This window comes from Toxorhynchites rutilus, chromosome 3, assembly GCF_029784135.1.
Source record: "Toxorhynchites rutilus septentrionalis strain SRP chromosome 3, ASM2978413v1, whole genome shotgun sequence".
In the NCBI taxonomy this organism is placed as follows: Eukaryota; Metazoa; Arthropoda; class Insecta; order Diptera; family Culicidae; genus Toxorhynchites; species Toxorhynchites rutilus.
The window spans coordinates 132864482-132890210 of NC_073746.1; the positions used below are offsets into that span (position 1 = coordinate 132864482).

The 25729-nt window shown below is 36.5% G+C and overlaps 2 protein-coding genes across 4 annotated transcripts in view; both read right to left on the bottom strand.

Moving 5' to 3' along the window:
* LOC129772848 (serine/threonine-protein kinase ATM) overlaps positions 1–25729 on the bottom strand; it is a 64134-nt gene that overhangs the window by 36956 nt on the left and 1449 nt on the right. The window contains exons 2-6 of the mRNA XM_055776360.1: positions 9217–9712; positions 3980–4200; positions 3564–3917; positions 3273–3503; positions 3057–3211 (exon numbers count right to left, since the gene is read on the bottom strand). Coding sequence (XP_055632335.1) covers positions 3057–3211; positions 3273–3503; positions 3564–3917; positions 3980–4200; positions 9217–9703 — 1448 coding nt within the window. The 5' untranslated portion in view covers positions 9704–9712. The remainder of the gene's footprint in view (positions 1–3056; positions 3212–3272; positions 3504–3563; positions 3918–3979; positions 4201–9216; positions 9713–25729) is intronic.
* Positions 14282–25205, bottom strand: LOC129772849 (protein PAT1 homolog 1-like). Of its 3 annotated transcripts, none has more exons than XM_055776362.1 (2): positions 25070–25205; positions 14282–25013 (listed from the first exon to the last, which is right to left on the bottom strand). In XM_055776362.1, the coding sequence occupies exon 2, from the start codon at positions 24960–24962 to the stop codon at positions 22581–22583; it is 2382 nt and encodes a 793-aa protein (XP_055632337.1). In that variant the 5' UTR covers positions 24963–25013; positions 25070–25205; the 3' UTR covers positions 14282–22580. The 3 variants fall into 3 exon arrangements, with proteins under 3 accessions (XP_055632337.1, XP_055632336.1, XP_055632338.1); XM_055776361.1 differs by having other exon boundaries at positions 14282–25020; positions 25070–25171; XM_055776363.1 differs by lacking the exon at positions 25070–25205 and having other exon boundaries at positions 14282–24826; positions 24894–25013.

Here is a 25729-nt window from a genome sequence, read left to right on the forward strand (position 1 = left end):
TTCAAGTTATAAGAATGTCGCATTAAATTATGTAGTGTTGGTATGTTTAACACACAAATGGCAGCTCAAATGAACAATGAACCTGCATCGTGATCGCTGGCGTCATGTACCAATGATCTTTCTGTTCAACCTCGTAAGTCTTGGAAAAATTTAGGTTATTGCCGAATTCGTGCCGGTTTTAACTCTCTAACAGACTGTGAAAACTAGGCATTTAATCATCGCAAATTACAATACAGCAACATGTTTACATACACATACACTGAAATACACAAAATACTTTTTTCAATAAACAAAACAATTAAAAACATTGAAAAAATTAGTGGCATTACAGTTGCCACCTGCCCGTCTAGCGTATATTTCGCACTGAAATGCATATAAACCATCGAAAAAAAACTAAATGGACGATAACTTCGTCAAATATGCTTCTTTTCACACACCGCACAAGAACAGAAAACCGCACAAAATATATCGCACAAAAAAAATTCGCACAAAAAAACCGCACAAAAACAGGTTTTACTGTAGTTTTAAATTTTTGCGCGCACAAAAAAATCAGGCACGTTGCTAGATATCAGAACTAGTTACCACAGTTAGGCTAGAAGTAATAATTTATTGTTAAAGAAGAGAAAAAATAAAATCGTTGATGGCAATATAGTTACCACTACCCGTAAAGGGGTTCAGGGAAAAAATCCAAAGCATCACAATTATAGATACACAATTTTTCGAATATATTGGGTCAATTAAAAAGTATCCGCGTTTTTCTGTTTAATTTCTGAGTTTTTTTTTTTTTGAGGTAAGACTACGTCTAACTGGAAGATTAGGGAGTAAAATGAAAATCTAGGCACTGAACAAGTAGCAAAAAATTAAAGGTTTCGAGCGCTTATAACTCGATCATTTCTTAATAGATCACAAAGATGTTTGCAGGGTCTGAGCTATACCGTGGATCCATCAAAGCTTCCCAACTAATCGCCCTGTTGTTTAAGCGCGTCATCAATGATTAATGTGACACTTTTATGTCCATCGATTTTGGTGGTTTCTTCCATAATCGCCTCGTGAAAACTATCCAGTTGTGAACCGCACAACACTGAATTAACCTTTTGGCTATGTAACTCCTCATGATCGAAGATTCGCTTCCAGTTCCACCATACACACAGCGTCCCGTTTTTGGAGTCAGGGCTTTGATGATATTTGTAGTGGTTTGTCTCGCTTATCCCATGATCTTTGGCGAACGATATCGTATTTTTCCCATTTCTATCAACCGTGATTATTTGCTCCAGTAATGGGTTAATAGTTGTGCTTCGCTGATAAAAATTAGTCAATCAACTTCCTTTAGAATAATTCATGCGGCTTCCAAACATCGAGTTTCTCTGCGTGGCCTCTTTTTCAAACTATTGATTGCCTAATTCTTATTCCTAGTTTACACAATGTGAGGTTATTGATGAATCGATCCTTCCGCAACATCTAAGCCCAACCTCCCAAAACATGTTTGGTTTCTCTTGAAAAACTGAACAAGGTTCTTTTCCATGCTATTCTATAAGTCGAAATTATTGCTCTCAAGAAAAATGGCCCGAACAATTGATAACCAGAAGGATCAATATCTGGTGAGGGCGACGGGTGAAATAGCACTCCTTAAGGAAACATAACATTTTCGGCCGGACTGTCAAAGCCTTTGTCCGGTGGAATACGACGTCTATCATATTGGCTAATTCTGTTAGTTTGTTCTAGATCGCTAACTTTAATTTCGTTTAGTTATGAGCAGTACTTGTTAGAATTTATTGAAGCTTTGTAGAAGCACATAAATCAGAATTCCTTTCTAATCTCACCAGATACAAGTATGGAATCGATATATAGTAGCGTTCTACGTAACCAAGCTTCACAAGGTAATTCGTTGTTCATTTTCCTTTGGTTCATCACCTTTGGAATTTTCGAAAGACAGAGACAACAACAAACCCGTAACTAAGAAAACTATGTCGTGCATTTTTTCAAATTACAAGATTCTGAGTATCTTTGATGGTGTCTTCGTCCTGGCGGAATGTAAATAAGTTCATCACTCTCAGTTCATGTGCGTTACTCTCAGAATACGTATTTCAGCGAAACAGTTCAACGATATGAAAAAATATGGTCTTTTATTGATAAATACGGAGTACACGTAAGGAGCGGCAAGATTGAAATTCGATGAAAATGCAGAGCAGATATCATTCATTTTTGATCATATTGTATTTTCAGAAATATTCATTTTATGTGTCCACATGGACATATTCTAAACTCCCTCCTCCCTCACCGTGGACAAGCGTGGACATTTTCGTACCCTCTACCCCCCTAGAGTTGTCAACGTGGTATGTGGACAGCCCCTAATTGGTCTGAATAAGTAATAGTATTGGTAATTTTAGTCGTAGTTTCTAATTGTAGTTTTTATTATTTATTATCGGAAAGCATTAGGGCACATTTGGCCTATTGTCTAAGAATGAAATACCTGAATAAATCCTTTTTTGCGTTATCCGTGATTTTCGTTATTCGTGGTGACCTTGCCAGACTATTCCGCGGATAATCGGGGTTCTATTGTATTAAGTTCAGCTGCACTTCATTTGTTCCCAAACAGTTCGCTCGCAATCAGTCTAATCAGAATCAGTTCGTATGATGAACGATCCTTCGTTCACTCTTTCTGGTGAACTAGTTCTTTCGTACCGTTCCCATTACCCATTCACCCATCTTAGCCATGGAGACTAACGCCCGAATTGTATGTAACTATGTTGTTTGTAGCTCTTTACACATAGCGCATGCAGCGAATAAAATCTAAAAAAACATACTTACTTGAGTTGAATTGTTTACTTATTTCACTATTTTCACTGTTTGTGTTTCTAGAAGAAAAGTTGCTGAATAAATTTCCCCTATAACGGTGACCCCCTGTATAGAAATCAAAGACGTATTCCTACATTAAAAAATTAGTCGCGGATATAATTGGTCGTATGACAATGGAAATTGGAATAGTGTACAGTCTTAGCAGCATGAACGAAGTTCCGGCATGGAATTACTCCATTACTGACGCTAGATAAACTTACCGAAAGCATGTCTCTATTATCTTGAGCCAAAGCTCCGCACATTGGTTTTTATCAATGATCACTGACTTCTGGAACGTCGCATTATTCTCATAGTTCAACAGGGCTAGACAACAGAAACGGAATGATTTCACATGGGACGAAAATTGTAGTTTAGGCTGAAATTTACAAGTCCCATTACAATTCCCTACGACAGGATTGTGTATGTGTATATGATACCTGTATTGTGCTTAACAGATGCAGTAAAGGCTGATAATCGTTTTCCTCAACAACCGCTGGGCAGCGTTCGACGATTTCCGCTAGTATGATGAACCATCGCCAATTTGGTTTACTGATGTCCACCTCAATTAAATCCATAAGACTTTGCAGTTTGTTTGCTCGCTTGATTCTTTTTGCACTATTGCCATCTGGTTCATCCCTTTGAAGCCACACTTCATCGTGCCAGAAAACCTATCAAAATTCAATAGATGATCGTGAGATTTAACCATGCTACAGCAAATCTTTGCTTACCAAGTAGCATAACCTTGCGGCTAAGTCTATGAAGCCATCTACAAAGGGTACATCTCTCCCACTCGCTGCATCATACGACGCGGAAGCATGTACTTTTACCTCACATTCAATGATATAGTAGAAGTTTCGCAGAAACTTATTCCATTCCAGCCGATCCCCCGTGAATTCCAAGTCCTGATTCGATCTCCACTCCGTAAAATTTTTCTCAGGATTGTGCACAATCACCGCAATATGCATTAATCGGAAAATAAAAGTCTTCACATCACCTTCCATCTTCGGTTCGTATGATTTAATCAACCGATGTGCTATTTTTTTAATAAAATGGCAAATATAATACCGAAGGTCCACCGCTAACTGGAAATTAACGAGAAAGTATTGAAGTAATAGTCACAACATACCACAAATAAACTTCTTACATTCAATGCATAGTAGTAGGCAACTCTGATCAGTTCATATAATACCTTTCCTCGGTCACACTCGTTTATCATTTGCGCTAATGGGTTCAGGTATTCCCCGAGATAATCCTGGACAGAACAGTTGTCTAGACTCTTTTGAACAGCTATTCGCAAACAGCCGACAATGAGTGGCTTCGCTAATCTTGTATCTTCGTAAAGTTTAAAGCATGTCTTTATGATATCTGGAAAACGTGGATCATCTTCAGAAATTTTATATGTTTCATTAGTTGGAGAAGGCATTGAATGTCAACTACAGGTTTCTGTGATTTCAATAACCTGTTTTAGAAGCAGAGCAATTCCATCAGCCAAAAAATAGCAAATTTTGACCCGACCTTCTCCGATTTTTTAAAAACTTGGTACGTATGATGGAAGCTTCCCAAAAACACAATTTTCATTCTCATATAACCAATTTAAATTATGACATATTTTTGAAAAGGGCGTCATCATTCGTTCGATTTCATCGAAATCATCGGTCTTTCTTTCAAAAAATCGTTCCTCAAAATCTGATTAAAATATGATGTTCAACAAAATTGTTTGAAAATCAATTAACTATTTAGGAAAAATAACATTTCAAATGCACTGTTAAAAAATCTTACTCAAAAATTTAATTTAATATTAAAAACTTTTATATCTCAAAACATCCCCCCTTCGATATTTTTTGTATATTTTTATTAGAAAGGTCTTACAATTTAACAAAGTTTGATGTACAGTGGTGCCGTGGTAAACTCTCCTAAATGGAGATACGAGTTTTTGAAAATTTATGAAATTTCAGTACTTTGTGAAATTTTAGCATTACAAGAAGAGTAACAAAAAACCGTTTCTACGCAATCCTGCATGAAAAACTATACAAAGTTTATTGTCCTAAAACTGACCATTTTTGATATACACTCGACAAAAAATTAGAGGAACAGAGTGCGAAGTCGGAAATTTTATAAGAGTTTTGACATGCTGTAGCTTCGTGAAAAACTAACGCATATTGATGGGATGTGCTAAAACTGTTTTAAAAGAGTGTTAGAATATTTCACGTGCATATTTTTACATTGGTGTGTGTAGGTTAGAGTGCCAACGAAAATGGTCATCTCCAATTTCAAAAAGTTACCTCATAAAAAATGTTCACCACCTCGAAAAAACACCTTACGCCAAATATCAGCTAAATCGGACTTAAGGGAGAGTGGCGCAAAGCGATCAAAGTTTGAGTTTTTTGAAAATCTAAAAATCACCCATAGGGGGAAGAAAACGGGGGTTTCGAAAAAAAAATTAAGATGTCAAATGTCTTAAAACTGCATGAAACGTCGAGAGCTAGTGTCATCTCGAAAAAAATGTTTTGTCATAAATCCACTCTGGGACTCTGGAAGTTATTTTTTCGAAATACGAGACGAAACGTATGGTTTTGGGTACCAATAAAAATAATTATTCGATTTTTCATTCGGAACTTGCTGCGAATGTCGATTTGCACGATAATATACCCTATGCAAAATATTAGCTCATTCAAATTTCATTTATAAGTATCACAGACGTTAAAATTTTAGTTTTTTTGAAAAACGAAAGATCGCAGAAAATCGAGGTTTTCAAAAAAATTTGTTGATGACAAATGTATTTAAACAGCATTACTCGTCGAGATTTTCTGTTATCCAAATCAACAGCAGATCCAATTAACCTTATCTACCAGCCTTCATTTGGTTCCTAGAACGTTCCTGTAGGACCTTCCCATACAGAGATATTTCAGTTTGAATGAAAAATTACCCCTTCGTCTTCGATGATAAATAATTCAATAAACAACCATCGCACCGCAAATCGTAAAGCAGTTTTGAGCGCTCCAATAAATTCTGCACAAGGATATAGTATTTGTGTGAATTGTAATAATGTATCATCGTTTGAAACAAAACCTTCAAGCTCAATTGAATAAAAAATGTTAAAGAGGTGGCTTTTGAGCAGTGGGTGTCAACTGATAGATGTAACATTGAATTGAATATAATGTCTTCAGAAGAATTTTGCTCATGTTTTGTGAAGAAAATTCATAAATTGATACATCACGCTATCATTTAAATTGAACAAGAAGGCAGAATAAGTTATAATAATATGTGATTTTTCCGAGTATTATACGTTCGTTTTACAAGATGAAGTTCAGAGCTATCATTGGAATAATTTCCAGTGCACAATACACCCGTTTGTGGTTTATTGTGATGATAATGGTACACTACAGAACTTGAGCTTCATTGTCATTTCGGAGGTTTTGAAACATGATGTCGCTGCAGTACAGCTGTTTATATCGAAATCGGGTCGTATCGGGGCATTTGAATTCGACTGTTTCTATAAAAAAAGTGTATCTTTATGCCAGATGGTGCTGCTTCTCAGTATAAGAATAGTAAAAACTTTGCTAGTCTATGTGAATTTACGAGAAGCTAGGGTTTAGAAGTTGAATGTCATTTTTTTACAACATCACATGGTAAAGGTCCATGTGATGCAATGGGAGGAACTTTTAAACGAATGGCAAGAAGAGCTAGTTTCGCAAGGCAGCATGAGCATCCGCGGATAAATTCAAAAGAACTTTATGATTGGGCCAATGATTGTAAGCAGAATTTTCAGATTAAACGCTCACGCAAAAAAATCGAAAATATAATATAAACCTTATAATTTTTTTTCGCTCAGTCGATGGTATCACTGCATTCCCCACTTCGGGACGACAAGAACGTGTATTTCTAGTGAAATCGTATTACTCGAGCAACCGAAGCCTTAAGGGGATATTCTAGTGTAGAGACACGAATTTCGGACGTTTTTTCGAACTCCGTAAAAATAAAACAAAGAATATTTTTACTATCCATTATATCATTATTCGTTTATCTATCTTTCAACAATAAAACAAAAATAGGACGGAAAAAAAATATTCATAATTAGAATAGTTACATGCTGGTGAAGTGAGGGTGTTCAAAAAAAAGTTGTGCCATGGCGTACACGATTCCAGTCCTTCTGGTTATCTGAAACAAAAAAATCGAACAGATTCTGAATCAGTAAAGATGTCGCTATGGCATGAACCTCGGACAAGTCAAAAACATGGGTTTTAACAAAATGGCGGCCGTTTGAAAACAAAAATGCTGTTTAAAACGTTTTTTTTTGCGTTTACCGATTTTTTAAAAATAGTAAAATTAAAAAGTTATAATTTTTTATTGGTTCATGCGATAGAGAGATGTATGCAGATTATTTTCATATAAATTTGACATAAATCGGTTCAGTAGAACTTGAGATATCGTGTACGCCAGTTTGAAAAAACTAGTTTCGAGAAAAACGCGTTTGAAGTTCATTGTTATGGCCGTACCAGGTTAGATACCGCATCACAAAAATGGCTCTAACTCGGTAAATAATATGATTTTCGATATGTCCTTTCTAGAGTATATTCTTGAATGTCTAAACTACAGAAATATGAAGGAAAAAAAATTTAATTTTTTTCAAATTTCTAGACTAGAATACTCCCTTAATGAAACTTTGTCCTCTTTGTAAGAATTTCAACATTTCTCGTCGTCGATTACTTCCTCTGGGGGCACGTGAAGGACCGTTGCTATGTTAATAAGCCACAAAATTTGGAGGAACTTAAAGAAGAAATAACTCGGATTTTCAACAGCATCGAAGTCGTAATGTTAGAGTTGTACATGAAGAATTTTGTTCACCGTTTAAAACGCGTTATCGAAAAAAGGGGTGACCACATCGAAAATGTCCTAAAATAAGCTTTATTTTGTTTTTTTTAAATGTTGAATCGAATGTAGAATTCATTTTTCATATTACTTTTGTCAAATTGTTACGATTTTACAAAGTATTGAAATTTCATATATTTTCAAAAATTCATATCTCTATTTTGAATTTTGCATTTTCCACAGCACCACAGTACGTCAAACTTTGTTAACTTGAAAGGGGTTTCCACTAAAAATATAGAAACAAAATATTAAAAGGGGGGGGGGGTGTTTTGAGATGTAAATGTTTTTAATATTAAATTAAATATTTTATCAGACATCTGGACCTCGAGTTATTTTTTGAAAGAAAGATCGATGATTTCGAGCAGTCGTAATTTAAATTGGTCATATGATAATGAAAATTGTGTTTTTGGGGCTTCCATCTTAAGTACCAAGTATTAAAAAAATCGGAGAAGGTCGGCTGATTTGGCGTGGAATTGCTCAGCAATATTTAAGCTCTTGAAGCAAGTTTTCGGGTCAATAATTAATAAACATGTAACGCGTAGACATTTCATCTTTCGAATGAAGTGGCTATCAAAGAGATATTTACGCTCAAAATCATGTTGTTCCGGCGTAACGCTCTCGTTTTTAAAACTTTGAACTTACACCCCAGTATAGAAATGAAAGTCGTAGTCCTAAGTCAGAACATTTTCATCGGTGTTTCTGTTAAGGCCTGATGTTGCTGAGTTATAAAACGAAATGACCGTTCATTGGCTCCGGATATTTTCAGCAAAATGTGCAATTCCAAATGAAATCGAACTAAAAATGCAGATTTTATAAAACATGTATTTTTTATTCAAACGAGAGTTAGTATTCCGTTTGGGTTGGAGGAAATATGAGTTTTCCACAGCATTTGGGAATGTTTTAACTCAAGTGTAACTTTTGAAAACGGCGTATCGATTTTAGTAAGAGAAATCTTTGATAGTTTATATTTCGAAAACTGTGAGTCCTACCGAAATAGTGCATTAGAAAGAGTTATAGAGTATTAACGCCCAAACATTAAAAAAGATACACAGAGGAAAAAATAGTACTTTTTTTATTTACAAAATCCCTTCACTCTCCCACGATCATTTACATGATCGTGGGAGAGTGGAAATGGCACACAGAAATCTTTTTTTTATCACTTTTATCTGTCTTTTTCGTAGTGATTTCACATATATCCACTGCACGCTGTCACATCATACTCATAATCAGCGGGAACTCCAATAAAATGTTTTCAATTGATAAAACACATACTGAAAAAAGCATTTTCACATGGATGTGGTAGGCAATCGAATATAAACACAACGACTGACGTCATTATTTGAGAAATAGTTATGGCAGCGCATGCTATGTCGCTCGAAAAACCACCATCTTCATTACCTTTTTTCCAGGACATTGGACAGAAATCATCATTTGTCACAAATCTTTTTATGTGTCCAGTCATATCCGACTTAATGAGATTCCAACTAAAATGTTTATGATTCAATATCTCACCTTTCCATTGCTCGGCTCTTATAACAGTCAAGTCCCACTTCGTATTCAGGACATGCTTTTGCAATATTTGAATGTAGCACACACAAAAGTATTTTGCCATGGACGAATCATTCAACACCTCTATGATCCTTTTGATCAACTCGTCAAAGCTAATTTCCGGTTCATTTCGGTTCATCGCTAAATCAACCACTTTTTGCACCACCTTGATGTAGATGTAGCTTTTGCCCTCAGCACTCAGTGCGCCGACAGTGTTGGGCTCCCCCATTCTATCGTTCTGAATCTTGATACCGTGATGAGCGGCTCCCAGTATATCCTTCCAATTAGTGTCGTATTTATTTGCAGCCATGTACCTTAGGATGTCATCTTCGCGGCTGTTGAGTATAAGCTCTAATTTCTCGAAGGCCTTTTGGCGCTGAGTAACTTTTCCGGAACGCATTTCATCCACAATGCTGCATAATTCGCGATCGAGGATAGCAAGGGAAGACATTGTTGCGTACTGTAATTATAAACAAAATGCAAAAATATATTAATTGAGTAAATATTGAAATAAAAATTTTCCAAGCATGATGTTTTCTACACGTACATTCACTGGTATGAAGTATAGCAATTCATACGGATACATCATTTGTTTATCATAAATATGTTTTAATTTTTTGGTGACATTCATTTCCTTTATCCCTGTTAGATACCCACTAACAAGCTTTATTAGGAAACTAGATAGACATTTTAATTGTTGAACAGTATTCGCGCGCAACCGTCCTGAATTTTGGATACTTTACAGGAAAAAACAGATAGGGGTAGTGGGGGCAAATTGGTCATGGGGTGCAATATGGTCACCTGCTTGTTTGGTAGTATAACTATTGACTATGGATGTCGTATTGATAGTCACCTTATGTTCGAAGAATTGAATGACTTTTGAGTCACCCTGTACTTCAGTAGAGTTGTCGTATGTTAAAATATAAATAAAAACAGAAATTGCTCTCTCGATAGCCATTAGGCCGTAGTTCTGTGCGCATGGTATCTAAGGAATTTCTCTTTAAATTCAGTTTATTCAATCTAATATATTGGATAAATCATCTGTTTGGACGACTGTCATTCTAGCGGGGGTGAACAGATATTTTGTTTACTCTCAGCGATTAATTAGCATAGAAATTAATTTGATGTTTGGGGGCAAAGTGGTCATAGGTGAATAACAACTTACAATGTTCTGTTTACTAAAGCTGATATACCGCATCACGTTCTGCTCTCGGAGAGGATCCTGTTGTGGCTTTGACCCTGGATAAATATGCCACTCCAACTAAGCCAAGCCTCATTATGCGGAACGTTATGTGTTTCTTACTACGTTTTTGTATACATGAGAAAATTTAAATTGAGCCTCTAGGTGAATAGGCCAAGTTTATTTCATACATGTACCTACAATATCAAATATGATTTGAACAAATTTGGACGAAAAACAAACGCATAAATCTATGCCATTTAGCTCGATATAAGCGAGTGACCACTTTACCTCCAAGCAAAAAAAAAGTTAAATTTTTCACCTTTTTTCTAATGATGAAAAGTGCACTATTTTGAATTTTCATAGTAGAAGACGTTTGCTATCTTGAACAACAATGAGTTGAACCATAATATTCTTCGAAAAACGGGAATTGAAGTGGTATGTGGACGCTGGAAATGGGCATATTCCTTAGGGTGACCACTATGCCCCCACTTCCCCTATTTAAATTTAAACATAAAACTTGGTGCGAACAGATATATTTTACACAGATCTGAATTTGAAGTCGTTTTATCTCAGTTTCTCCTTTGATTCTATTGCTGCACATAATCATCTGGTTCTATTAGACCGAAAGAGCGAACAAAATAGGAATTCAAAAACTCTTCTCTCCCAAGAGACATGATCGCTATGTGAGTTATTGCAGTACTGTGTGGATCACGTTTGCTCGGGATGCTCAAAATCCCTTTCGGCGCAAACAAACACATTCCCACTATCAGATAAGGTCTCACCAGTCGACTGAAATAGATGTTTCCTACCTTAATGAAAATGAAATTGTTGTAAAATCATATACAATATTTCACATTTCGAAGGTGCACACAAGTTTTAAACTGTCTGAAAAAGGAGAAAACGAGAATGTTTTCTCAGATGAAAAAAACTAGAAGTGATTTATATTTGTGTTATAACCGCAAGGAGGACGTAGGACTACCGTTGGCTCAGCAATCAATAAATAACAAACATATAACTGATAGACATTTTATCTTTCGAATAAAGAGATTATCATACCACTTCATTGAGTCGGAAAAAAATTATTAACGCTTAAAAGAAAAATTGATTCCTCGGAAATACCAAGGGCAAATCACAACCATTGAACATTAGCGAGGATTATGTTTCTCCATTCGACTCATTTCTCAACCTTATTTGCGGATAATTCGGAGGATTCATGTTCTTTTTCACAGGATCGACATTTTTCCTCGCGATACCAATCCAAAATCGAACGCACATAGTGGCATGATCTGAAATCAGGCTAGAATAGTGTCCGACCTGTGTCTTCTCAGATGGTTAGTTATTCGCGCTTTTGGAGACATTCCTTCCGGTAAATTTCGACACTCATATTTTCAAGAGAGGAAAAAGGTGATTTCGTGCCATATTCACAAATTACATTCCAAACCAACACTTTGCTTTAAAAAAATGACTTCTCTTCTCGGGATTGCTGTTCCTCGCTTTACAGTGTGAAATTATGCCCAAGAAGAGTTTTATAGTCGAGTTCAACGCAGAGCTTAAATTTGTCCCTGCTACGGCATATATTTGGGCTACTATGACGATCATTGCAATATTACCGTCAAACCACGTACAACAACACATAAACCGACAAAACAAATCCTTCACACTTTGATCATAAACAATTCGTTTTTGTGGATCAAAGCATGTTACAAGTCCACACACTATGATCGTCAAGACGAGATAGACCATGTGACGTGATGTAATGGAAGTTTGCACCTCTACCAGGGTGTATTTGTATTGTATTGGACGTTTACTCCTATCGCCTTTGCTAGTTTTCTCATTGATATTCCTATTTCGGTACAGTATCAGGTCACAATTAAATTACGTTTTTTACGTGCTTCTAACGATGGTATCTGAATACTTACTGTGTCAACACGAGGAATATAAACAACTGTCAAAACAAGCTATAGTCTTTGAGGCGTACCCATAATTAACCATACGATCCTTACACTCTGTTGACGATGGAAAATATGGAAATATCGATTATCTTCTTCATGCATATTTGTTTATAGTGATCCCATTATATAGGGTTGGGGAAAAATAAATGTCGTATTTCTGATCGAAATTTGACGCTTTATTTAACATACTTAAAATTATCCAATTTAAGTCAAATATGCGCCGTTTTGTTCGCAAACATGTTGCCATTTGGAAGGCAACTTCATTATCCCCCCCTTACAAAAACTCCCCCTCCTTAATTGCAAAAACTCAGACAGCCAGTTTTCGCAAGCCTCTTTTGAGGCCAACTTAGTATCACCAAGAGCGTTTTGCATGGACCGGAAGAGATTATAATTACTTGGAGCCAGATCCGAACTATACGGTGGGTGCAATATGATATCTCATCCGAGCTCCCGTAGCTTCTGGCGGGTCATCAAAGATGTGTGAGGCCGAGCGTTGTCCTGGTGAAAAAGAACACCATTCCTATTGATAATTTCTGGCCGCTTCTGGTCAATCGCCTGCTTCAAACGGTCAAGCTGCTCACAGTAGAGAACCGAGTTGAGGGTCTGGTCATAGTTGAGCAGCTCATAGTGGATGATTCCCTTCCAATCCCACCAAACACACAGCAAAACCTTACTGGCCGTCAATCCGGGCTTGGCGATGGTTTGGGCTGGCTTACCGCGCTTCGACCCCAACTTTTTTCGCTTTAGGTTGTCGTACGTGATCCACTTTTCATCACCAGTCACCATCTTCTTAAAAATCGGGTCGAGTTCGTTTCGTTTCAGCAGCATCGCAGGCGTTGATTCGGTCTAAAAGATTTTTTTTGTGTCAACTCGTGTGGCACCCATACATCCTGCTTTTTTTGGAAACGGTTTTATGGTCTATACCCAGTTCCTGGCCAATCGAGCGAGTGCTCACATGCTGGTCTACTTGGATGATTTCAACGATTTCCACGACGATTGGCCTACCAGTACGGGTTGTATCTTCGACAGCCACTACACCAGAACGAAATCGATCAAACCAACGCTGTGCTGTGCGAATCGTTACAGTATCGGGTCCATAAACTACACGAATTTTTTCTGCCCCCTTCGTTGCAGTTTTACCTCGCAGGTAGTAAAAACGTAAAATATGGCGATTTTCTTGCTTGGTGGACTCCATCTTTGACGCGCTATAACTTGAGACTAAAAAGGACAATCACAACACTATCAAAACGACACTTGGATCACAGATTGTCGTCTTTAAATAGCCTTATAGTATGACCCGATACGATAAGTACAACACAAGATATGTTCAAGTGTTGCCATATATTGACAATATACGACATTTATTTTTCCCCAACCCAATAATATATTAATAATGCCACCTAGACACGTTCTAAATTCGTAAAATGTAATGGAAAAAAGCTTTTGCCAGAAATGACGACCTGATAGAAGCTCTGAAGATAAAATTTAAGGAGAAGCATTACTCAAACAGGTGGTTGCGACATCCAGAAATCGTCAAACGAGACTACCAAACAACACATCGAACAAGATATTGGACATTGACAAGGTCAAAGTAGAATGGACGATATGTCCCGTGGAAACTACTCAGCTAAAACATGGACTATAAGGATTAGATGGATCAGAGCTTTGTAGAACGGGCACTTTAGCAAGTTATGAACAGAAATATGTAATATTCGTTCAGTGCGAGATTCGGGCTATAACGTGGATTCAGAAAAACCTCCAATCCAAGCTTCCAAAGTAGGATTTATATCGATAAATCCATCTAAATGTCATAAAAAATCTTATAATTGAAAACTTTATGTTCAGGATAATTTCTCTTTCAATTAATGATCAACATAGTTTTGGTAAGTGTGGAAAAATAATTTATTGCAATTTAGATTATAAATTTATAAGGTACATAGATGGGTGCTACGCTGCGCGTAAAAAATTCCCGACGGTTTTGAGCGAAACTCACAATTGCTTTTTCTATTGAAGTTAGTTTATGACACAAAAGCTTATCATGCAATATATGTTCGATAGTTTTTTTTTGTTTTGCTCTACCTTTTCTTAATAATATTATGCGCACACAACGAGATAAATAGATAAATAGAATTTTGGATAATCATGAATAGTGACTAAGTTTACGTTTTCGGTTGGAGTGTGTAACGGTGGAATGACTAAATTATAATAGACAGTAAAACGAACGATATATTTTCACAGTATGTTCATCATCTCTATAGCGTTTCTAATAAGATGTTATTTACAATATTTTTTTAGCTAAAAAGCATAGCCCTAATATGTCAATAATTTCTTCAAAAAAGACTGAAATTAATTCGAGTGTGTGTTTCAATATTTAAAAAAACCAAACATTTACGGCTACCGTACGTACATTTGCTAACACTAGTAATAATTTTGTATGTTTGAACGATTTAATCATGTTTATTATTTCATACGAACTACTCGAAATGTCACAATAATGTACAATGATGCCTTTTGTAACATCCTAGCGTAGCTTTGTTTATATTTATTACCGTACGCCTACGCCGTAGCCTACGCGAGTTTATTTACAATAACATTTTCAAACAGTTATTTAAAAAGAAAACATAACCTTCAATTGTTCAAATTTTATTCTAACGTTGTTTTGTGAATACAAAGTTTCTACATGCGTGTTTCGTTTACGTGAATATTATGTACAGTAACATTTAACCTATATGTTATAGTGGAGTAAAGTGTTCGAAAGCCGCTTTTGGTAGTATAATCACTTAGCCTGACAATGTAAGATTATAAAAGGATGGGGAATAATTTGCAATTTATCGTAGAAACTTTGTACGATGTACCAAATAAACATGTAATGTTTATTTCAATATTGTCTTATAAATCATGAACCGTGATGAGTATATATTGAATATCTCTGCTGTAGAAGTGATGCAATTCTCGATTGATAACTCTTTAGCATCGAGTTGCTCCATTTGAAGAAATACTGAAATACTGCCAACAAAATCTCTATCGAATTCTGACTGACGATGAAAAGTGATTTCTTTTTCGAGAGAATTCTAAACTACGGACATAATAAGTAAAGCCCAGACGAACCATCAACACCGACTCCATAGCCAAATCGTTATGAACGAATGATACTGTTCGTGGGTAAATTTGATACCGTCGTGATCAATTTGATTCCCTATCCGCTTATTGGCGAACGATCGTGAGCTCATAATTCGAGGCCGTCTATTGAACATCTTTGTGTGTTATTAGAGAATCACTACGTCCACGCAACGATCATCAAGTGTTTGGAGGATCAACCCCTTTCCGTCCACCAACGTTCTGCTACTTGCAACAAGGAACATCAGACATATCAACTGTCCCGCTGCACGATCCAACTGGACAGAGGAATACTCTTACGCCAAAATGGCGAAGTTGTATAATTTACAATATGTATCGATAAGAAAAACGTGTGGACGATTGAATTCTGCTCTGCTTCAGTTGAAATTGCTCAGGAGCCTAAACCAAATAAACATCAATCACACACTGAAACTCCGGAAAAAGAAACGTTCTGAGGCCTTATCACCCTCTGTGGGAGTAAAGTCACATTATAGTTGAACTTTGAACAAGACGTACCAGTTATGGCGGAGGGCTGTAAACACTGCCAGCAAAAAATAGAACCCTAAGCGATAGGACGCCATACGTAGAAATAATATTAAGTACCAATGCGAGAGCGCTATATGGGCCACCCGTGATAAAAATAGTTTTCTTAAGTCTAACCCTTTATCGCATGAGCGCGAAGGGCAGAGAAGAAAGAGGACGCTAAACGCATGTGTTTTTAGGCGATCAGCGGCGCATAATTTATGACAAATTTAAAATTAGCGCAATAAGCTACAGAGTACTCATGCCTATGTCTGTTTGGGACCCTACGCGGGTGGCGTAATGGAAGATGAGAAACAGGAATAGGAAGATGCCCACGCTGGCAGATACGAGTATACGCCGTAGAATTTTATAACAGGAAAGGGAGATATTTTCTTTTTTTTTATATATCTGTATTATAGTGACTTTCAACTCATTTGGCTGGTTCGTCACTTTTACTTCCAGTTTTGGAAGAATGTCGGGAGTGAGAATTGAACTCGTGACCTTTAGCGTGAGAGGCATGGATGTTACCACTACGCCAGATCGCCTCCAGGAGATATTTTCTCTCTCTTACAGATTTAGACTGGGTAAAAAATTTGTTTATATATACTCGAATATTTTTCCTAACAATTCAACTCAATTTTGATCAACAGCAAGTAAAGTTCAATTTTAAAGTTCGAGTTAGTCATTCAAGTGCTTCATCCGAAATTCTCTAAGCGTTGGCAACCAGGCGCCACGCTCCCAAAAGTGTATGGTCCGAAGTTTACAAGCGTTGGCAACCAGGCGCCACGCAATCAAAAGTAAAGAACGCATGAAATCCCAAATCCGAAAGTACACGTGAGCTTCACTCGGACAAACTAATCTGGAGCCGTCTGACATTGAAGTGTTTTTACGACTACGTAGTCGGGATTTCTTGAGATAGAGGCTGAGCCCATAAAGAGACTTCTTTAACATAAAAAGGGAGAAAGTAATTCCCCTAGTTTGTGGCTCCAAGGAGGAGGAGCCGAACCAAAATTCCAAAATTCAATCCAGGGGATTTGTTTCTCTGGATTTCGGGTCCCAAAAATCATTTTAGCCCTTTTTTCTAGAAATGACTTTTTCAACTTTTTTCATAACCTTTGAACTACTGCACTGATTCAGATGATCGATATATCAATTTGTAGCCAATGAATTAATCGTCTTTGCCACACATACCACACTTGCGTAAAAACTGGATTCTAGTCGCATAGGATTATTGAACGAAAACTGAAAAAATGTTAACTTTGAAAAATCATAACTCAAAAAGGAATAAAACACCTCTCTGATATCCGGATATGTTATGTGAAAAAAACCTCAGCTTTCAAGAAACAATAAAAAATATGGCGCACTTAGTTCCAAATCCATATAAACAATGGAATCTGTATGGGAAAACAATTTCTAAATTGTTCAAATTTTCGTCCCATCAATAGATATTGTGCAATAATCAATCGTAAATGGATGCAGGGTGATAAAACAATCAAAACACCATCTGATATGGAAAAGTGTTGGAAGAAATGGCAGATAAGGTTAACAATGTGCAGAAGATGATGGAAGGTATTCAAAGTAGGAAAATAATGTTTCTTGTATTTTTCCTTTAATATTAATAAAAAAAAACCTACAGAAATATATTTTTACCGATTTTGTACTTTATTTCCACATGGAAATATTGAAAATTTGCGGTCAAATTCTAAATGGAACACACTTTACTACAATGAAAAAGGTAATTTTGATGTGATGGACGTGGAAAGCCACAGAAAACGTTTGAATACACCGAATCACAAACTTTAATACACGAAGACAACGGCCAAACTCCACAACTCACAAAACAACTAAAGGTTGACTAATCAACCGTCGTTCAAGTCATGGGAAAAAACCTGAAGGTTGGAAGATGAGTTCCCCATGATTTGACCGACAGACAAGAACCCCGGAACATAATTTTCCACATTTTGTATGCCATTTTTTTTTCTCTGAGAATTGTACTCGTGACCTTTGCGTTAGAAGTATTGATGTTACCACTACGCCAGATCGCCTCCTCTGTATGCCAATTACAGAAACAAGTCATTTTTGCCGTATCGTGACAGCCGTGAAAAGTGGGTATATTTCAAGAATTCTAAGCGAAAAAGTCCATATGTTCACCTCGGCTGCATCGGCCATATCACTTGGGAAAAGACAATGTTTTCTGAAATGAAATCTAGAACTTTTTGAATGCCGCTGGACTGCCGTAAATACTGAACGTCACTGAAAACAATGAATCGATTGAACCGTGTTTTGCTCTCAAAACCACCAGAATATCAGAAAATGCAACACAAATAAAATTTTGGTATGACAATGTCCCATCGCACCTATCAACCTCAGCCAGAGAAACGTTTGAACTACTCAATAGGGATCAACCACCGCATGCGGCTTATTCACCAGACTTGGCTACGATTACCACTTGCTCTCATCGATGGAATACGCACTCGCTGAGCAGCATTTCAAATCATACGAAAATGGCTCGATTATGACTGCTAAAAAAAGGCTAAAAAACAAAAAAGGCTAAAATACAAAGAATTTACTTGGTGGGGCATTCATAAATTGCCTGAAGGATGGTGGAATTCACAGATTTCAATGGACGCTACATTGAATAAAATATCTTGAATCAATTGAGAACAATATACGCGAGTTTTTAATGGAGAAAATCCTGTTTCATGTGCATATACGTGGTAAATTATGGTTTTTTGCTAAACTCGTTTTTACTTTTCAGATCAAACAAGCTGTGAATGATACTTATTTTATCCCTTAAAGTACTTCAAATCAATCAACTTTTGGGTGAAATTGCAACCATATGTTTAACACCTTACTGACCGCCCACGAGTTTTCTCGTTTTCGCTTTTCTTCTTTACGGACTTGTGTGAAATTAGCGGATAAAAGTTTTTGTTGCGTGCAAGTTTCTGTTCAACGTCTTGCTGGATTTCATGAATATTGAATTATTTTAATTGAAATAAATTGATTGTTTATCAAGTAACATCTTCCACATTCTTGTTTATTAGATAGAGAATTAATCATAAATTCATCTTTCTACATAACTCATTTTTTCCCTGATCGTGACAGATAGACAGATAGAGAAATATTTTACCTATCATCCTGCCACAATTTAATTAATCGGAAAAGGGTCTGAGAAAAATTATAGGCCAAGTTGTATGGGATAAATTAATTATTGAAAAAAAGTTATTTGAAAGGACTCAAAACACATTTTTGAGATAATACTCATTGGATAGAAAATATTTTCATCGAGTTTCAGCCAAATTTTCGTTGACCGGAAAAGAGTCTGAGAAAAGTTATGGACCAAAATGTATAGAAGTTGTAGGTGAGCAATTAATAAATTTAACGAAAATAAAATATAGAACATTTCCACACTCGAAAAAAAATTGAAGGAACGGAGTACGAAGTCGAAATTTTTAGGCGATTTTTGAAATCGTGAAATATCAACACAATAAGATGGAATATAAATCACTTTTAAACATAATTTACATGGATTTACACGGAATATTTTACAGAGAAATTTGTATCTCGATGTATGTAGATGTAGTGGACAAAAATATCGGGAAGAAATGAGAAATCGATTTCTTTCTGTTTTTTCAAAGATAGCAAATCCAATTAACGTTTTGAACTATATTTCATTTGATTTCTATAACGTTTTGTAGGACTATTCAGTACAGAGATGTTATTGTTTGAACGAAAAATTTCGAATTCGTATTTGATGAAAATATCAATAAATTCTACACACCAGGATTTTTTTACGCGGGGGATAAAATTTTGTTATAATTTATCGCGGTTCACCAAGTACATCTACTTTGCGTATTTTCTCAAATTTTCATTTCCAGGCCTATTGAGAAAGGGGAAAAAAGAAAAACTAATTTTTCACTATAGCTCTTATAGTGAACAAAATAGGAGAATTATCTTATTTTCTAGTTTGGTACCCTATAAAATATTTTCCATAGTGCTGGAAATAGTGTTTGGGGAACTTTTTACGAACCCATGAATACAATACAATAAGATAGTTCAAGAAAATAAAAAAAGGAATTAAACAAAATTTTAGACTTATAAAATATTTTCGTACTGCATTTTTCCCTAAGTTTTCTGCAAAAACGGGAAACACACACTAACATATTTAAATATAAATAAAAACGATACTGAGTTTCAAAATTCGAAAATAAATTCAAATTTGGAAATATATATTTTTTTGTGCCATGCAACATTGTTAAAATTCTAAAAAAAATCACACATGTCTATGAAAGGCGTAGGAACACATTTAAATACGAATTAGAGTAGTACTGAATCTCTAAATCCTCCAAAAAAGTCATTATTTCAAGATTTTACTTAAATTTTTTAGGAATTATTTTTTTGATTATACTTCACGATATATCATAGTAAGATGCACTTTCAGTATTTTAAAAAAAAATTTATCCCGAAGCTATTGAGAATGGCGTGCTTGCTAAAAATTGAAGGGTAAGTTTTTCACCATAGATCCTATGGTTAAGTACATAGGTATTCGAAAAATAGTCAAAATTTATATACAATACTAGCTGTACCCTGCCACGCTTTGCTGTGGCACATTGTGGTTGCATGGTTGAGTTGAATTTTTCATTATTTTTTTTATGTTGTAACAACAATCCTAGATGTGTTTGGTTGTTTTGTACATTGTATCATAGTTTGAGCTCAGTCGGTTCCGTACTTTTCGAGTTTTTAACGCGCACAAAAACAACAAGAAAACTTTTATATATATGGATATAGATGAGTGAAATCGATAAATTTTAAATCACTTCGAAACACAATTTCAGTTGATGATTTTGTCAAACACGTGGAAAAAAATGTTTCCTTCACATAGAACACATATTCATTACTGAATAGTCGATTTTCATTAGAAGCTCAATTTCAGAAACGCTCTCTGGTCAAATATAAAATCATTTTTCTTCCAATTTTCCAATTTTTCATGCCATAACAACACTCCTTGAAGTGGATTGTATATTGTGTACAATTTTGAGCTCAATCGGTTCCGCACTTTTCGAGTTTTTGACGCGTACACAAACGAACAGAACATTTTTATATATATAGAGATTTTCCACAGAGCTTGTGATTTAATTTGGGGGCACTTTTTACTTCCTTACTCAGCCAGATTCTTTTCCCCGTGCAACTCGTGAACGTTTTGGCCAATAAATTTTCTCATACCCTTTTCCGCCCATTAAAATGTTGGCTAAAGAAAAATAAAAATACTTTCTATCGAATGAGTACTATCTCGAAAATGTGTTTTGGGCCCTTTCAAATAACTTTCTTCAATTTTCGTTAAAATAATTTATTTCAACCATACAAGTTGTACAGGTTTTGGGTTATAACCTTTCATGGACCCTTTTTCGACCAATGAAAAGTTGGCTAAAGATAGATAAAAATATTTTCTATCGAATGAGTATTATTTCGAAAATTTGTTTTGGGTCCTTTCAAATAAATTTTTCCAATTTTCTTTGAATTTATTGATTTCCATTCTACAACTTGTGTGTGTTTTGGTCCATTATTGTTCTTAGATCCTTTTTCGGCCAACGAAAATTTGGCTGAAAATGGATAAAAATATTCTCTATTTCATTTTATTCGTCCAATGAGTATTATCTCAAAAATGTGTTTTGGGTCCTTTCAAATAACTTTTTTAAATTTTCTTTAAATTAATTAATTTCTCCCAATAATGTGGAAAGATGAATGATCCAATTCTCTATCTAATGAGCATGATTCTGAAGGTTGTTACATGATAAACACTCAATTTATTTCAACTGAAAATATTCAATATTCATGAAATCCAGCAGGACGTTGAACAGAAACTTGCACGCAACAAAAACTTTTATCCGCTAACTTCACACAAGTTAAAACGTGCGGCTAGAGGCGAATGAACTGAAAAGTTTAAACCCTCTTAAAGCCAAAAAGAAGAAGAAGAAAACGTGCGGACCCAGGCGTATGTCTTACAGATTTCTTTCCGGTCCTTAATGTGTTACCTAGAACGCAAAAAAGTTGATTCTTTCGATTCACAAAAGTTATCTGGTGTAGTCACTGAATTCATGAATGTGTTTTGATTTCTATTTGAAGATATCTCACTCTGTATAGTCAATCGACAGTCTGTTTCCTATATCATAACGAGTTACAATGAAAATAAAAATTGTCTGGATCGTGCAGCAAAACGATAGATAAAAATATTATAGCGGAAAAATCTTTTTTGTCGCTACCATCAAATGGTAGTTTTCCGAATGTATCTTACACATTTAGGTTCATATTTCAACATTTCTTACATCATAAAATCTCACTAAAAGAAGCTATTCGTTTGAATCTAATTACTGCGTGCCTTTGACTTAGAAAAACTTAGTTTCAGATAAAGCTAGCCTCTCGCAGCTGTACGTTCGAAATTGTACATTCAGTAGAAATTTTTACAAATATTTTCCACCTGACAGTCAGTCTCAAATTTGTGCTGTCTCTTATTGTGTTCATAATGACTTTTTCTATTCGAAATATTCACTACTATATTATTGAGGTGCGATTGGGTCAGCCGTAATAAAATCTACAAAATTGTTCCCTTTAACATTTGCCGCAAATCGTTCGAAATGATTGCGCACCATTAGAATTATGTTGTTATCACGGTCGATTTGAACAATGTGCTGCGGCGTTGGCTTCGTTGTTGCTCTGCCCAAGAGTTTACTGGTGGCACTGGTGATCGACTCCAAGCATTCGATCCACTGGTTCTGTTCACTCTGTTGAATCGTACTCGGCGCTCGGGCGAAGAAGGTTTCAATCTGGAAGATGATCGTAATGACCGAACACAGCAGGAATTTGCAGCTTGTTAAATATGAGAGAGTTCTATCCAGTTTGATGGTTTGCGATAGCTTTAGCAGATCCGAGAACTGACTGTATTGTACATGTCGCTCGAATTCCGTATATAACGTAAATAAGACCCCTTCATTGTCGTCTCGATCTTTCTTCAGCATAAATGGGATCGACGAGAAAATTGTGTTCCAAAGATCCCAGCGAAACGGATGCTCCCTCAGAAGCACCAGAATACGTCGAAGGAGTATTTTACCTTTTCGTACACCGAGTATTGGCACCACCTTGTCCTTAACCAGACCCGATGTTAGTACCGCAAGTAATTCGTCGAAGCTTTCCGGCTCGGAGTTTGAAGAAAGAGATAAATTAATCACCCTATCGTCAGATATCGTTTGTTGTTGTGCAACACTTTCCTTATTGCCTTTTTCCTTTGCTCTTAGAGTCGCTTCGATAGCCGCTGGATTCTTGAGGTCCTCCAGTTTGAGCACTATTTTGAACAGCGTTTCAATGTGCAGCAAAACATGGCGCGACTTCCTCTGCATAGATAATTCCAAACTGGCATTGCCCTGTGTTGTCGTCGGCTCATTACCGACCACGTCCATGTCTATGATTTTTCGTGGCGCAGTAACGCTCCCACATTGCAATTTTCCTAGGGAGTTTTCAAACTGCAACGGTGTATACGTGCGTTGCTGGTCACCATTGGTTTTTGACTCGGACAATTTTCGTTCGCGATTGTGGTTGGTGAGCCCGCCTTTAGTGTTCAACATGCCACAATTTTTCGCCAGCGAAGACATGAGCAGAAGTTGGGCGTGTCCTTTCGGTTGCGTAAATGGATGATTCAACTGGTTATCTTTGTATGTTTTGTTTTCCTCATCCCCTTTAATCGCCGCTAAACGCTCCTTGTAGACCGTGAAATAGTAATCACTTATGTAAGGTATATCCGCGTTCAGTTGGGTCAGCTGTATTCCAATAAGCCATTGCTTTTCTCGGTTAGACATCAAATTGGAATATTCGTCGTAATCGGTGTCTTTTGTCGGATTAATGTATCGCTGGTGCTGGCCGTTGTTGCGATCACGCATTTTTTGCGAACACTGATACTGGCTGGGGCGATTATATGACAGCATCGGATGATTCTGTTGAATTTCTTGTACAAGTCGTTGATTGAACTGGTTAATTTGAACGTTCGGGATCTGGGCGGGGTGCATAGGCAACGGAACTCGTGGATAGGTCAAAACACCAAGATGGGCACCAACGCCAGCCATCAAACCCGGATGCATCGCTAGATTCTTTATTGGCGTGGAATAATGGGTGGGCAAAAAACTATACGGTAGAAATCCAATCGGCAACCGTGAATGATGGTTTAGTATTGGTGGCGGAGGAAACATCCGACTCCTAATAGCTAACAACTGGTTATTAGGCACCATTGGCTGAACTAACGAACTCACCGGAGGAACAGTGTGTCTAATTTCTCTACTTTGGTTACTGTCTCGTGCTGCCTTTGCCTGTTTATTACGTTCTCGTATCAGCTGCTGTTGCTGTTTTTGGATAATGTTTCGCTCAATGTCTGCCACCGATAGCATATTTATCGGAAGTTGTGGTGCAGCGAATTTAGGGTAATATACATTATTGAATTCGCTCCTTGCGTTTTCCGACTGGATGTTTGGAAACAAACTTTGGATGCCAAGTTTATTCTCAGAGGTTTCAATCGAATTGTCCCAAATGCTTGGATCTAAACGCATCCTTGTGATCAGGTCATCGTCCACACTTTGATCGGCTGCACTGCTTACGCTCTCATCCCCATCGTCGAAATCGAAGCGAGAAAGATGCCATTCTAATTCATTCTCGTCATAGAAACTCGCGTCTCCATTTGCACTTCTATGACTCGAATGCAAATTGTCCTCTCTTTCCAATTGAACTAGCGTTTCATGAGTGTTCTCCCAGTCGCCTTTGTCTGGATCACCAAATGTTTGATCGTTTAATGCATCGTATTCGTCTTCCGGGCAAAATTTAGTTCTGACCTCTCTGTGAATCGTATCCTTTCCGTCAGCCGGAGGCAAACTCGAGTCATAGTCGAAAAACGAATCCATACTTTATATAAATATGCTCAACGCATAGCTCAACGGTTCAAACAATTAGTACTGAAAACTAAACGACATTACTATAGGTCTCAGTTGATTTCTAGCACAGGACTTACATAGTAGGAATTTTACGTAAAATTGCGATACACAAAACGAAAACACTACACTTCACGTAGAATTCTGGCGAAAGATACAATTCCGTGACAACAGGAAAAACCAACGTCAAAAAATAATGTGTAGATTGGATGAATCAATTCATTGATCAAACATTAGAATGAACAAAAACACAGTGTGTTCACTTGTTCATTCATACTCATACTAAAATCCTGCACTCGGCCTAATTCCCAGCTGATTCGCTAGCCTCAGTGTCAGAGATGCCAGATGTGAAGACATGTCTTTATTGGGAAATTTACAAAACAAGTATGTGGACATTTATACAGCTTTTAAAAAAATGTGAAACATAAATAACAGCAGTATTGCATCTTGGTATTGCAAGCCATTAAACCTTTTCAGGGTCCCCGGAACTTTTTACTAAAGAGTTATTTATGAAATTTCGACGTATTCGCAAATAATATCCGAAATGATAAACCAACAAATTCAAAAAAATGCGTGAAATTCGAGCAAGAACTTAATTAGATTATACCGAATTCGTTTTTGTTCAGTTTCAACCCCAGTTCCAACCTAACTGCAAAACATTTTTTTATTCACTCAGTTTCAACTAGTTTCGCACTAGGTTCAACCCGAAAGGTGGATTTGAATTCTGATTTTGAAGAGTA